General features: G+C 41.4%; 1 protein-coding gene across 1 annotated transcript; it reads right to left on the bottom strand.

The window, feature by feature from the left end:
- Nucleotides 1–313: 313 nt before the first annotated feature.
- Nucleotides 314–7116, bottom strand: fgfbp3 (fibroblast growth factor binding protein 3). Its single transcript, XM_085476955.1, has 3 exons — nucleotides 7040–7116; nucleotides 3554–3830; nucleotides 314–1683 (listed from the first exon to the last, which is right to left on the bottom strand). Exons 2-3 carry the CDS (start codon nucleotides 3823–3825, stop codon nucleotides 1242–1244), a joined length of 714 nt encoding a protein of 237 aa, XP_085333081.1. The 5' UTR covers nucleotides 3826–3830; nucleotides 7040–7116; the 3' UTR covers nucleotides 314–1241.
- Nucleotides 7117–15258: the final 8142 nt, after the last annotated feature.

Genomic DNA, 15258 nt, shown 5'->3' with positions numbered 1-15258 from the left:
CATTAAATCCAGCCTGTCCATTAATTACATTGAGCATGGTTGGGTCAACAGAGCAGTGGAGAGCATTGATCTTCAGCAAAGAACAAAGGCAGCACATTTATTTTTCTCCTGTGTCTGTTTAGCTCAAAAGTCAAGCTTTTTTAACTCTTATAACCAAAATATTGCACTGTGTGGTTTTTACTCGTGTAAATACCACAAAACTCCCAAACTGTTCTCCTTTAATGGCCAAGATGTCATCACAATATTATGATTATGTGTAAAGATATGGGGTGAATGCATGGACTACTGAATGTTAATCACATGATTAGAAAGGGAAATTTGAAGCACTTTATTGTCGAGTTGCAACATTGTTAACAGTCATTTAGAAAAAGTTACACAAAGTGTGTGTAAAAAATAAAAAAAAGTTTCACATCAAGAAAACAAGAAGTACTAAAATACACATGATTAAACTTAAAAATCACTATTCTCACTGTTGCCCACAGAATTATTACATTTATGTATTATCAGAAAATTTGGACATAAAATAACTTTTCAGTTTCTGAGTTCTAGAAAACACGTCTATGATGGCAAGACACACGTCCAAAATCTAAACGTACTCAAAAAGTGAAATCTAATACAAACTAATTGGTTTATTTTTTCCAAATAAAGAAACTTGATGCGAATTATGGGGTTTATACTGTTAGCCTCATGCTGATGAGAAGTTTTGTGTAAAGCCAACTGTAGCAGTGAGTCCTGCATTAACGAAACGTGAGCTGAACTGAAAACAAATATTAAAACACCTGGAAAGCCTGACACACCCACTGAAGGTTATTACAAAAAGTACCTTTACAGGTCGACTCTTTCCCATTTCAGATTAAATTAACAGTCTAATGATTTTCTAATAAATTAATCATGTTCAATGAACATTAACACCTTTAATTTTAATGGTTTTGCATAATTTATATTACCTGGTAGTAATTATTTCTCCAATGTAGCATAGCTAAGGAGATGCCATGGGGCTAATTGGTTAGAGGAAAAAAGTCAGACTCTATAAAAAGCTGATGTTATAAAAGTTTTTATGTCCAAATGTAACACCAGTTGTTTTTTTCTTTATTAAAGCAGCTCCATGTTGAAAATGAAATTAAAGAATATATATATTGTTATAAACGAGCTGCCTGATTCTTCCCATGAGACTAAGAACATGATTTCCAGTGTTTTCAGATTGTGAATTCGCACCATCATAAATCCAAAATAATTTCTCATCAGCCTTCAAAGAACTTGACAAAGAAGGAGCAGACCGATTGCCAGCCCTCGCTGCAGTAAGCCTGCACCGGCTCCATGTCACTCTGCATTCCCTCCTCATCCTCGGCCTCAGTCCTTTCCTCCCTCCTCTTCTTCTTCTCCTCTGCCTCCTCTTCCTTCTTCTTCCTTTTGTCCATCCTTCCTCCTCCTACACTCTTACCAGCTGGTTTCTTCTTCCCTCCTTCCTTCCCTCCCTTCTTGTCGTCTTCCCCGTTGCGCTGAGCGAGCTTCATGTGGGCCTCTCCGGGCGCCTTCTTGCAGGTTTTGGCCTTCAGGACTTTTTCCCCTTCGCAGGCATTCTGCCTTTTCTTCAGCTTTCCCACCAGCTGCTTCCAGTACTGGCTGGACTTCACCCCATAGGCCTGGCAGAGGTCTGGTTTACCAGCGTAACGACACCAATACCTGCAGGAGGAGCACAAAGGCCAAAGTCAAGAGAGCTCCACAAGCTTGGCATGGTTGGACACCATGTGCACAGACCGTTATACCCAGTGTGTCCGAATGGTTTGAATGGTATGAGTCTCATAAAGCACTCGTCTTCTCTCTCCGAGCTCTTCAGTGGTTTAAATGACATTTCTGTACTGCTTGAAGTCAGCATTATAAGTAATATTTGAATGAATAATTCAAACATTATTTACTAAGATTTATGGCAGGCAGCATGCTTCAAACTGTGCCACATTATGATGGTGGTGTGTGCACATGATGAGGCTCAGCGTCTCGCAGAGGCTTTAATCTGCAGGGTGGAGCATTTATATGGATACACCGTAATAACATGGGAATGGTTGGTGATATTAAAGTCCTGTTTGTGGCACATTAGTATATGTGAGGGGGCAAACTCCTCAAGATGGGTGGTGACCATGGTGGCCATTTAGAAGTCGGCCATCTTGGATACAACTTTTGTTTTTTTTCAATAGGGAGAGAGTCATGTGACACATCAAACTTATTGGTAATGTCACAAGAAAAACAATGGTGTGCTTGGTTTCAACGTAACTTTATTCTTTCATGAGTTATTTACAAGTTTCTGACCACTTATAAAATGTGTTCAATGTGCTGCCCATTGTGTTGGGCAGCACACTGGGCATGTTATTACGGTGTATACATATAAATGGCCCACCCTCTATATAACTGCACTTTTTGTATGTAATGCTGAATGCACTTCTGAATAGATCCTAATGGACTTTAATTGTCTTTGTACCTGTCAAGTTTAATCTAATCAAATTTATCATTAAAGCTGAAAAAGGAGGAGAAGAATCTGAGTACAGCCCATAAAGAAATCTGCAGGAAGCACAAAAGCATCCGTCTTTTCTCAGCAGTGCGCACACAGCGAGCTCTGAAACATCAGAATCGGTTATGGAGTAGTGATTTGTCTTTACGATACACTGGACTCAGGCAAACCTGGACTGTGTTACAATTATATCTGAATTTTACAACACAAGTTACTGACTGTAACTAATACCTGCAGCCTCACAAGCGAGCGAAAAGAGCACTGAGGGCATTTGCACATGTCAACTGATTTCTTTTAATGTAACCACATTTAAAAATAATGGTTGTGACTGAAGTTCTGTGTTAAAAGAATAAAACAACAATAAAATAAATATGAGTTTTCAAATGGATTTTAAAAATATCAATAACACTAACTTCATTTAGTCGGGATCTGTTGGTAAAAATCATGTTTTGTGTTCTTCATTCTACACATCAGGCAATATGGGACACTTCGTTGTAATAAGGCACCCTGAGCCTAATTCATACAGAGAACAACAGCTTCAGAGACCGCACACGTCCCTGATTGTCAACACAACACATGTGAGTACATATGGATTCGTCGTTGATCTGATCTGTCCTGCTCTTTCAGAAACACACTCGTCTGTTCGTGCACTACTCGCTGTCAGCTCATTTTTCACACTAATTTCCGCTGCTATCAGTAGACTTTGTTGGTCATTACTGAAATTAATTGTCTGCATTTTGGGATTTAAATTAACTGGAAGTTAGTGAATCACCTGCAGAGCTTTCCACTCCCACTTTAAAAGTGAGTGCAAAAACTTCTTTCCTTTTTCTACAGTCGTGTGTTCACATTGATACTCTGTACAAAGCCTTACCAGGAAAATAAGGTCTCACCTCATTTCCATAACAAAAGTGAAGCTTAAGAAATCAAGTCTATATCTATTAACATGAACTAACGAGGACTTTGTCTCTTTAAGTGGAAATAAACACTGAGTCGTCTGAAACAAGAGCAAAGCACCAGTATGAATGTTTAGTCAGAGGATTTATAATTCACCTTTGCAGGTCTCCTTGTGCTTCAATGCTGCAGTTCACCAGCAGGCTCACCAGACCTTCACCCGATGTCTGCCAAACACAGCGATGCCCCTCCTTGGTGGTCAGCTCTCCGGAGCCTGGCACGGAGCGATTTCTGGGTCTCTTGGCCGGTTGAGGTGATGGAGGAGGCTGACGGGGTTTGTCAGGCTTCTCCTGCCCTGGTTGGCGTTTGGCTTCAGTGAGGATGGGGACGAATAGGAGGAGGACGAGGACACAACATGGCAGGGCACTCATTGTGGCTGTTCAGGGAAGGGAAGAAAGGTTATGAAAGCTGTTAAGTATTTAGAAGCACTTTTAAGCTGGAATTAAATTCATGTTGGAGAAAACGGCAAAAATGGTAGCACCAGTTAATTTTAAGACAATCGAACTAAAGGTTACAGGAAAGAGATGATTACTAGACTTTGTGCCAGCTGGACAGCCATCATGTCACTGCAGCTTTATGTAATATTCTTGAGTGTAAGCTATGTGCTAGGTGACATAATCACAACCCTTATCAGCCAACTGGAGGAGGAAGAGGAGCACAGCTGATGGCTGAAGTCACAGCACAGTCACAGTTTGTGTAAATGTTAGAACCTCCAGTCTTTCTGGACACCAACTTTACATCCCTGAGCAGGAATTTTCATCTGTCCAGTCTGACATTTACTCAGTCGTGTCCCCGTGAACATGAAATAAAAGTGTGTCCTTATTTAAAATGGGAAAGAAATTATATTTGGGGATTGGAGGGATGGCCGACCATGGGACTGGTGGCATTCTTGCTAAACAATCTAGGTATTAAAAGCTTGTGAGTTGGACAGGAGAAAGATCAGGCTTTTGGGCTGAAAGGCAACAGTTGCCACTTCTTTTAAAGCTCTGGTTTCTTGGTTCCACTGAGCTTTGTGTGTCCAAAACACCTGTTTCTGACACCAAATAAAACTCCTGCTGCTATAACTTACTGATGAGACTTCCACAGAGCCATAAAAATCTGTGCTGTTGTGAAAAAAAGTTTGTATCCTTTAAAACAAACAAATAGATTTCCTTCATATTTTCCTGTGAGATGAGAATATTCAGTCATATTTTTAGACCTGAACAGGAAGTCGTTTGGTTTTCTTCATTTTTCATTGCTCAACAATGAGCCATCATCAGGAGAGTCCACAGTGTGTTGGAGAATCGCCATGATGTACCTCGATGACACGGAGTCGAGTATTTTTCAGTGAAGCTGAAGTTAATTTTGCAAATACAGACGTGTATTTGTCTGAATTTGTTTCCATTTGTCTGTGTAAAGACTTCACAATCTCTCTGACTGAAGCTTTGTTTGATGTGTGCTGTGAATACGTCTCAGCACAGCTGTAATCTGTAATAGTAAGCAGCACTATTCTTCATATTTCATAACCGTGTGCACAAAGGACAAGATGTCTGTAGTCTGTCTATGGCCTGAATCTAACCTGTTACATTTAGGTAAATAGTGTGTTGGACAGAGTCGAGAGTGTATTTGCCAGCATTTATGATCTGATGATAATTTAGCTTTTCGGAAAGTTTCACGCTAGCCTTTCCTTTAACTGTTAATCTTTGAAGTAAGGAAATAAAATTAAAACCAACAGTAAGTGCTTTTATTTGCTGCTTTAAGCTTGTCTACATGTGTAAACATTGAATGAGACTCGGGGGCTGTAAGCAGAGCCACTAAAGAAATAAAAGCTTCTTCTATCTTTACTTTCTGGTAACTTCTTGCATCAACCCATAAAATGTATCTATCAAAGGACAAAAACAGATTTGTTTACAACTTTAAAATGAATTTTTGAATAGAAAGCACAATAAAAGTTTAATGACTGGTGCAACAGAACTGGGTCAGTGCACACTTCATCAGCACAGGAAGTTAGCATCGCAGCATATACAAAACTACGGATTCTACTCCAGAACATGTAAAACAGTTTAAGAGAGTTTCTCATCAGAACCCAAAGCACCAAGAAGTGCCAAAGAGCATCCGGACACATGAGTGTTAAGTGTTAACAAATGGACAATGGGCACTCAGCGGGGGGGTGAGTCTGTCGTTGGCTTATTGAAAATCAGCCAAGCGTCAGAAACACTCCACCAAGAGGAGTCCAGCCCGGACGTGGTGCTGTCAGTGAGCACTGGGGAGGCTTTCAGGACCCACCAGTACTTCCACATTTACTTATCCTCCAGAAAAAATCCTTTATTCAAACTGAATGGACTGTTTGTTATTTTTGACGCATCTTTTCTTGCATTTTATTGTGAAAATTAAGCTTCAAAGTTTTTAAATAGACTCTGTTTTCAGTTTAGCTGCTACAAGCTTGATTAATCATGTTTCACAATTACTCTTCTGTAAACACAATCTAGATTATTAGAGGAATTACTCGCGTACATCAGGTCAGTGCAATAAAACAGGCTGTAGCACTGTGTGGTAATGATGCTTTTATATGACCAGAATGAGAGCCATTAATAATATTCATGTGTTGGAAATGGAAAATTAAATCAGCAGAGCATCAGGCTCCCGGGCCTCACGGCCGCTGTGATTTCCAGTGAGCCGATGCGTGAATTACAAGTGATGTGTGTGAGCGTGCACTCTCACACATGCTCAGTCACATCGCTCGCCAGATACAGTCAAAACACAAAGGTCGCCAAATTCTACCAGCAAGGTACAAATTAGTGTGTGATTACTGACGGCGAGGTCCACGTACAAAAAATAACTCAAGAAACACGTCAAGAAAATCTGACGCAGAGCCAGATTTTACCAGATGGACGTGAGTTTGACTCCATTTCAGTGCACAAACAAATAAAATTAGTAAACACTGTAGTTCAAGAAAGGATCCTAACCCGTCTCCCAGCTTCTAAAGTTCAGCATCACTTTTACTTTCTGCTGTTTGATTATTCAAAGACAAGCTGCTGCCAAAAATCCTCCCTTAAAGCCTCAGAAATAGAAAAACAATCATTCTTGATGATCCAAAATCCCACAGTCCACGTTCCTGTGGATCAACACCAAAGAGTCTAAAGTGACATTTCTGAATTGAACAAAGAGTTTCAGGATGCACAGCATTAGAACGGAGCAACGATTGTATGGTATTGTTTGGCTTTGAAAAACCTGGAGGAAAATAATAAAAGCATTTTTTCATAATCAAGACTTTGTGTATGGCTACACTTCATGCAGTTGTATGTTGACATGGCGCTCCCATATTTGTCTCCCTCACTTCCCTTTTTTTAACATCTTCAGGAACAAAAATGACACCAAACATCTGTTTTCACAGTAAGCGTCACGTTTCTGGAGATAAAAACAAAGTAAAATAATCCCCCCCCCCAACCACCCCTCCCCTCCCTTTGCACCCTCATCAATAAGTCATGACAAAAAACAAAAAAAGACCTTTCTTTGTTGTGTCTAATATTTTCTCAGACAGTTTGAGGAAGCAGTGGAGATGAAGAGAAGGTTAGCTGTTGATGAGTGGAGGCCCGGTGCTCTTACCATGTGACGCTCTTCGGCTCCGAGTCGCTCTGAGACTGAGGGGGCCACAAACACTCGGATAAAAGAGGGGAGAAGAGGAGGATAAAGGAGGAGGAGGGAGGGAGGGAGGTGGGGTGGTTTTGGGGGGGGGGGGAGACTGCTATACCAAGAAGTCTAAAAAACAAGGACACCTCCCACATTCTCCCCCCAAAATACATGTGTGAAAGCAGCACAATGGACACACTTGCCAAGGTCCCTCGCTCTGTGCCACGCTGACGACATTTTGAGGGTTTGGATGCATCGCTGTCATTCAGCTCGGGGAGAAAACGCCGCTTTGTTCCTAACTGGAGAGTTTTCTGTTGTAAGGTGCTTTACAAATTCATCCACTGCACAGTCCTCTCACATTTAACTCTAGGACTAGCTGTTATTGTTTAATGAATCTGTTAATTATCACGTATTAACATTTCTTACTGACACTGTGTGAATGTTTGTGGGATTACTTAAAAAACGAGCTCTGTCCTGACTTACTTTGGCCTTTTGTAGCCTGCAGAGAGTCGTCGATGTTTTGGGTGTGATGGAAATGAATGTGTGGCACAGCTGACTGTGTCACAGAAACATCAAGTTTGGGGTTTGTTTGAATAGAGCGTAACAGCTGAGACTGTGATAATCACTGATAAGAGACGTACATCTTTTATATACAGCTCATGTAATTACACTTCTTCGCAGTTTTCCAGCATCTCTTTGGTGTTTTTAAACCTTAACCCCAACAAACTGACTCCGTGTGCTGCCCACACACAGGGACACAGTCACTTCAGTTCAATTCAGTTTTATTTACAGAGCACCAAATCACAACAGTCGCTCGCCTCAAAGCGCTTTATATTGTAATATAGACCCTACAATAATACATACAGAGAAAAACCCAACAATCATGTGACCCCCTATGAGCAAGCACTTTGGCGACAGTGGGAAGGAAAAACTCCCTTTTAACAGGAAGAAACCTCCGGCAGAACCAGGCTCAGGGAGGGGCGGGGCCATCTGCTGTGATTGGTTGGGGTGAGAGAAGAGCTCCATATGCAACAAACTGTCTTGTGGTCTGGGGCCTGTTCTTCGTACCTCGCTAAGTACCGTATTTTCAGGGCAAGACAAATTTATTAGTACAGAAGTTTTTTGTCACAAGGAAAGTGCTTCACATAATAAAGACATAATGGCATGAATAAAAGATTTAAAGTGCACACAGGGTACCAAGAAAATAATCCAATATAAAAAGCTGTTTTAGAGCTGTTAGCTTCAGTCATCAACATTGCTTTACCAGGTGACGACTGAACGGTTCATTACTTATTAGAGTGTAAAAAGAATCAAGGAAAGAAAACATAATAAAGCTGCTCATCATCTGCTCTACTCGCAATGCCACGATTAAAACTTTCAGGATATTCTGTGTTTATTTTTCCCGCCGAGCCCTCTGAATGATGACATGTTGCTTATTGCAATAAAAGCTTGTATAAGCAAAATAATACATAACAGTTCATCCTTACTTACTCATTTCTTATTCATACTGAATCTTGAAAGAGAAAGTATTACAGCATCACTACACCCTTATTCCAAGCTAAAACATCTGCCTGGAATAAAACTTCGTATGTGGAAACAAATATTTTGTTCCTTCTGAAGCTGGTTGTGACTTTAACCGATGCACATCCAGAAATCCGTGCAACACAGACCAGCAGTGATTTTAAAAGAGGAGAGTAAACAAAGAATGCAGCGGTGACTGGTTTGAAGCTAAACTGCATGCATCTGCAGAATGATCTATAATGCATGCAAACTCAGAGTCATTTATTTCGTTTTCTGCCGGCCTGAGTCTGTCTCTCCTCCCCTCTGTCACTGTATTCATAACGCGAATTCAGCCCTCGGCGAGATGAATGAGGAGAATCTTCTCTCCTCTCCAGGACAAAGGCTCGTGCAGGAATCTGGGTCACAGCTTAACCCCCTGCTGGCACTCTTGTCATCACTGCCCAGCTCCTTCTCATTCAGCACAGGGGTTGGTGGATCTCTGAGTGCGCCTCTCTCTTCACCCCTGCGAGCGCTGCCAAAAATCCTCTTGGCCAAAGAAGGACACTCTGAAAAACAAGTCGACCGTGCCATGACTACGCCGTTCCGCCCGGTCTGGGCCAATCAAGAACAAATTTGTCACCTTGTTTTCGGTTATAAGTGCTCCTCGAGCCGAGCGGCATCGCTCTGATCTGCATTGTTTACTCGAGTTTTAACAGAAGCAGCTCAGTGCGTCAGCGTTTGTGTGCAGTGAGGATGAATAATTTATAGAGGGATGATCCATCTTCCTGCGTTATTTTTAGGGCTTTGTTTGTCAGCCAGACTTTTTAATATATATTTTCAATAAAATAAGGCCAAATAGAAACCGTAGTCTGCACTCTGTAAAACTACTACTGTGTTCAAATATTTGATTAAAAGGAAATGAGATTTGTTTCATTTTCTTAGCAAACCTTTAGACAGAAACATTCTGGCATATTTTGACTTTGTCAGGTTGTTCTGGTCAGTGTGTTAATTGCTAACATTTACATTCACAGTGCTCTCTCTCCTTTTAGCTTTGATTTGTCTTATATATAATTCTTCAGCTTAGCCACCCATTATCCACTCATCTCAAAATAAGTTCTGTATCTAACCTCACTAACAAAGTTGCCCAGTCTGTGGTCAAATACATGAGTCCAAGCAAAAACACCCTCAGCTGACAGCGTGATCACAAAGGCAAAGGAAAGTCTAAGCAAGGCATAAAAACTGACGGCAGATGACACAAGAGGCAAATCCACATTTAAACAAGTTAAACTAACTTTGCAGAAAAACTCACTTCCCTTTGCACTGTGAAAACTCGTCAGCTGGGATTTCTCCAGCAATCAGAAATGGAAGACAAGCTTCTTGATGTCATTGGAAGGCAGCTGAAGATGCATTGCTCAACTTTACTCATGGATAGAGAAAGAGAGAACAAAGGAAGGGCCTGGAGGAAGGTTAGTGATATTTTAAGACTTCACAGTAAGTTGTGAAAATATATTAATATAACTTCAGCAGACCCAGGAGCTTAATCTCTTCCTGGTCTTCTTGTTGGCTGTTGGGAGTGAATGATTGTCAGTTTCCAGTGCAGAAGCAAGCAGCCACATGTCACATGGCCTTTTGCTGCAAGTCTTCCACTTTCCTGTCTGTCTTCACTGCTCTGCTATCCAATAAAGGCAAAATGCCCTCAAATAATCTTTAAAGCATAACAAGCAAAAAAGCATAATTCTAAACTGCAGACTGTGCAGACACGCTGTCACTGTGGAGCATCATAAGTCTGACATGTGATTCAGCAGACACACAGTCTCGGTGTTGGGAGGTTAGAGAGTTGGCAGTGGTATAAGTTATACGTTCATTTTCACCAGCACGAACAGTTTCGTGCAGATGGAAATGAGCTCATAGCTAAATGTGGTACAATGCCATTATGTATTTTATGCACTGAGCCTTCTTCAGTTTGACACAGTTTGACCTCCTGCACCACAGCCGATATTTAAACATGTATTAGCAATGAAGTAACATATTTATTTATTAGGATTTGATCTTTATAAAGACTTCATTCATTCAGCATTAACATGTTTCTAGCACTTCTACTTCCTGGAGGAAGTATCTGTGTCTTCTGCATATACAGTTCAGCTGTCTTCACCAGCCAGTGTCTGACTGTGTCTCCTGTGTGTGTTCAGCAGGCCTCGTGCAGCCCAGAGGACAACAACCAGAACAGAAACTTCAAACACTTAAAATAAAGGATTGTTAGAGCTGCTTTAAATATGCATCACAGGGGAGGGCGAGGGACACAGGAGGTCAGAGAGAAAGTCAGACCTTGGTAAAGTACAGCGACGGGCACCGGTCTGTTCTGTTGTGTCCTGCACATGATGAAGTGCCAGGAGCTGAGAGCCCCTCTGTGTTATCCACATTTATTATGCATGTGCTGCTGGGACTCTGCTGCCTCCTACTGGTCGTTTCTGGAAACTAACAAAGAATTGAGAGCTGGTCATTGGTTACTATAAAACATGTCAGAACATAGTAACACAGCAGTCATTCATGTTCTGCATGAAATCACTCCGATACACATTTTTATGCTGTAATAAAAGTTTTTCAAGTACTTACATGGAACCTCTGCTGGAACAGTAGGAATATTCCTAAAGCTTCCTATAAACATGCTTTTATTCCTGCTGGCAGTAAGCACATTTCTGACTCACTATGCTGCACAAGCCTCGATTAAAACACCTGTTGCCTATTTTAACCTCTTCTCTCTGACCAGTTTTCAGTCTCCAGTTAAGTAAGTGTGTGTGTGTGTGTGTGTGTGTGTGTGTGTGTGTGTGTGTGTGTGTGTGTGTGTGTGTGTGTGTGTGTGTGTGTGTGTGTGTACCGATGATGACTTTGAGTCCTTGACTGCAAACAGAGGCGTCCACTTTCTTGTTTTGAGCAGTTGTTGAGAGACAGCCGCAATCAGCGCTCCACCATCATCGTCACCTCCTCTGCTGTGATTACTGCCGTGATTATGACACCAAACACTGACCTTCAGACTGTGTGTGTGTGTGGCTGAGGAACGTGAAAGAGATGAGAGTGAAGAAGAGCCGACTCTCATTGAAAACCCATTTGAGAGAGCTGCTGGCATGTTTAAACTGCTAATGATGTGAAGGATGAGCTCGGCTGAATTCGTTTAGACTCCCTGTCCTGTCTTTTTATTTGCACATTAACACATTTTGTATATGAATCATGCAGAAAGCAGCGACTGCAGAGTCCAATCAACTTGACGTGTGGTTTATTATCCAGGGAAAATTTGTTTTCCCAGCTCAAAAAATTAAAGTTCTTCATTCACCAAATGTCAACATGATCTGAAGTTTCTGTGAGCAGTGTTGGGCAAGTTGCTTTGAAAAAGTAATTAATTACAGTTACTAGTTACTTCTTCAAAAAAGTAACTGAGTTAGTAATTGAGTTACAAGATTCTAAAAGTAATTAATTACTTACTTTAAAAAAATGTTTAACCCTCTGGGGTCCAGGGTATAATTGGCCATTTTTAACTACTTTTGATGTTTCCTCCACATTTCACCTTTAAAAACTATTTATTTGCCTTGTTTGGTCTCATCATTTTCAGCACAACCTCACGTGTCTGAATTTACAGTTATGTTTTCATTTTGACACACTGTATTAACACAATTGATCTAATATCAGACAAAAAACATCGTAGAAAAAGTTATATTTTTACTGTAACAACCACAAACATGTTTAATGATCATATTTCATAACTTTAAATGCAAATATAAATGGTCAATTTTAAAATCATATGCACAAGTTTTGCAAACAACAAATTTATTTGCATCCATTTACCTTTTATCCCTTTTGTTTAATAATCATTTCAAACTATTTACAGAACAATCAGCTGTTTGCATTCAATAAGATGCCACAAATTATTTGTGCCACTCCAAAAAAATAATTTCTGTCCACTATAAAGGAGAACATCATAGCCTGATACCTGCAGGTCTGACAGCAGCAGGTGTATCACTCCACACCACAACACTACACACTAACTACACAAGACGACACATGAACTACACACTCCAAACACGCTAAACGTCACAAATCTCTCACATCTCAACACTTGCTCTCTCTCTCTCCCTCTCTCGCTGTCACTCCTAAATCTTCCGCCTCTTCCTAAACAACCAAATGTCATGTTGCCATATCATTTTTGATTGGTCGACATGGTGCATTTTTCCACCAACATGAAAGGGCAGTTTTTTTTGGGGGGGGGGGGGCATAAGCAGAGAGGTCTCGCTGCGCTGTCCTTAGACAGTAAACGTGACGAAACTATTGAGGAAAAAACGCCGCGTATATATTGTTTATTATGACTCTGGTTTTACCGGCCTATCAACACAGTTTATAAACTGGTATATGTCAGCTTGTTGCTTTGTCTTTAAGTGGTCGTGTGATTGGCTTACCACGACTGCTTTATTCTTCCTCAGTCAAACAGCAGCACTCGTGCGATTGTTTTGCTCCCTTAGCTCGCTAGTTCTTGTTAGTAACGGTAACGGCGTTGTAACGTTAGAAATAGTAATTAGATTACTCGTTACTGAAAAAAGTAACGCTGTTATTCCCATCACTGTCCGTGAGTTTGTGCAACCCTGATGATCTTGAGGGAAACTGATCTTTTTTTCCATTAACCTGAGCAATCTAATCAGACTGGTTTTCATTCACCAGGCAGTAATGTTACACTGCAGCGCACATACTGAGACAAATTCATTCTGCTGCTGTCACCTCGGGGTGTGACTACATCAGAGCCCACGGGTTTTCAGCTGCAGGAGACGGCAGCGATCCGGAGGGAGAGCGTGAAATAGAAATCATTCCTTCTTGGTTCATTTTCAGCACTACAGACATTTCTTTTCTTCTTTTTTTAAGTCTCTGAATGAGTGTCTTGATACATGCTCAGTCATCCTGGTAAGTAAATCTCCAAAAGTTGATTCTGTTCATCTGGACGTAGCGTTCATGTGTCTTGATACATGCCTGTTCAATATCTACAGCAGGGGTGTCAAACTCGAGGCCTCGAGGGCCGGTGTCCTGCAGGTTTTTTATTAATCACCCCGGGTCAACACACCTGAATCACATGATTAGCTCCAGGCCTCTGGAGAGCTTCAGGACATGTTGAGGAGGTGGTTTAGTCATTTGAATCAGCTGTGTTGGATCAAGGACACGTCTGAAACCTGCAGGACACCGGCCCTCGAGGCCTGGAGTTCCCCACCCCTGATTTACAGCTTACTTTTTACAGGGACGATTTATAAAATGCTGTCAGCTGAGTATAAAAACTTCAGAGTGTACAAGTCAGAGCTCGCAATTCAGTCATTAACTTCCACAGCTTCACAAGCTCTCAAGCACGCACTGCTAGCTGTCAAGCTGCTGGCTCTTTGTTGAGTGCAGAGGAGCCGAGGACAGGAGGCGTTTGTGCACAGCAATGACCTGCACAGAGCATCAGCCATGAGTAACAAAGACCAGCGTGCGTGGTGCTTGTTGCAGTTCTGTGTCTGAGTCTAAAAGAGGATTGTGTACTTCAAAGTATTAGAAAGCTAAGGGCTGTTTTTCAACGTCTCATGCAGCCAGTGGGCTAGAGTCAGCTAGGAGCACCATGCTTTCACTGTTTTATGTGTATTAGTGAATACTGCAGGGGAATATGTTTGAAATGTGCAAGTTGTTAAGTGGAACCTTTATAAAGCCACTGAATGAACTGCTGCATTGTGTGGACGCATTAATATTTTTATACCTGATTCTAGTTTGCTGCTAAATCTCTTTCACACTGTTGGAATTGCAGCTACTCGAAAGCAAACACACACCAAGAAATCATTACAATGAGTTTCACTTTGATCTGCCAACATGCAGGGCGGTTTAAAGCTCTAATGTGGAGCCGTCACCGTAGAAAGCAACAGCAGCACTGAGAGCTCACTCAGCCGGAAAACAATTCACTGCAATTACAATGTTTACTGCTCTTCATGGCAGCAGGTGGACCTATCAGGGACCTCCGTCTGTGACCCAGCATCTTTGTGTTATTTTATATTTTCTTTGCTTATTACACATTGAAATAATGTTAAGTTCTTCTTATTATTAGTTTGTCTTAGTTGAGTTTCAGTCTAGTTAATGTTTCTCCTGATCTCCTGAGTCGTTTCCTGTCCTCTGTGCAGACACGTTGTCGAGCTTGTGTTGTCTTGTCCACATTCTGTTATGTTTCCTGTTTTACTTTGAAGGATCTGGGGCCTGTTCTTCGTACGTCGCTTACTACATCCAAGATCAAATGACACATCCAAGACCAAACCATCGCGCTAACCGTGAGCTCGCTAATCCGGTTCCCCGAACACACCTGCTGTTGACGATTAGTACAGCTGGACGCAGTAATGTGACATCACTGGGTGTCGTAAAAGGGGCTACGCATCGATAGTAGAAACATTGATTGGCAACCCGCTGATTGGTCGGCGAAAATGTCGAAGGAGCGCGCTCGGTATTTTCCGGCAGCAGAGCAAGAACTCATGAGTGAGGGATTTCAGGAGTTTCAGAGTTTAATTAAAACGCAAGGGAACACTGCAAAGGCTGCAAAAGCAAGGAGAGAGGGCTGGCAGAAAGTTGCTGACAAATCAAACTCGTAGGTAATTTAATAATAATAATAATAATGGATTGGGTTCATATAGCGCTTTCCAAGGCACCCAAAG

This window comes from Copadichromis virginalis, linkage group LG13 (genome assembly GCF_057382275.1).
Source record: "Copadichromis virginalis isolate Kocher_CV1m ecotype Utaka linkage group LG13, C_Virginalis_male_GT1.1, whole genome shotgun sequence".
NCBI lineage: Eukaryota > Metazoa > Chordata > Actinopteri > Cichliformes > Cichlidae > Copadichromis > Copadichromis virginalis.
This window is presented reverse-complemented; position numbering and strand designations above follow the sequence as displayed.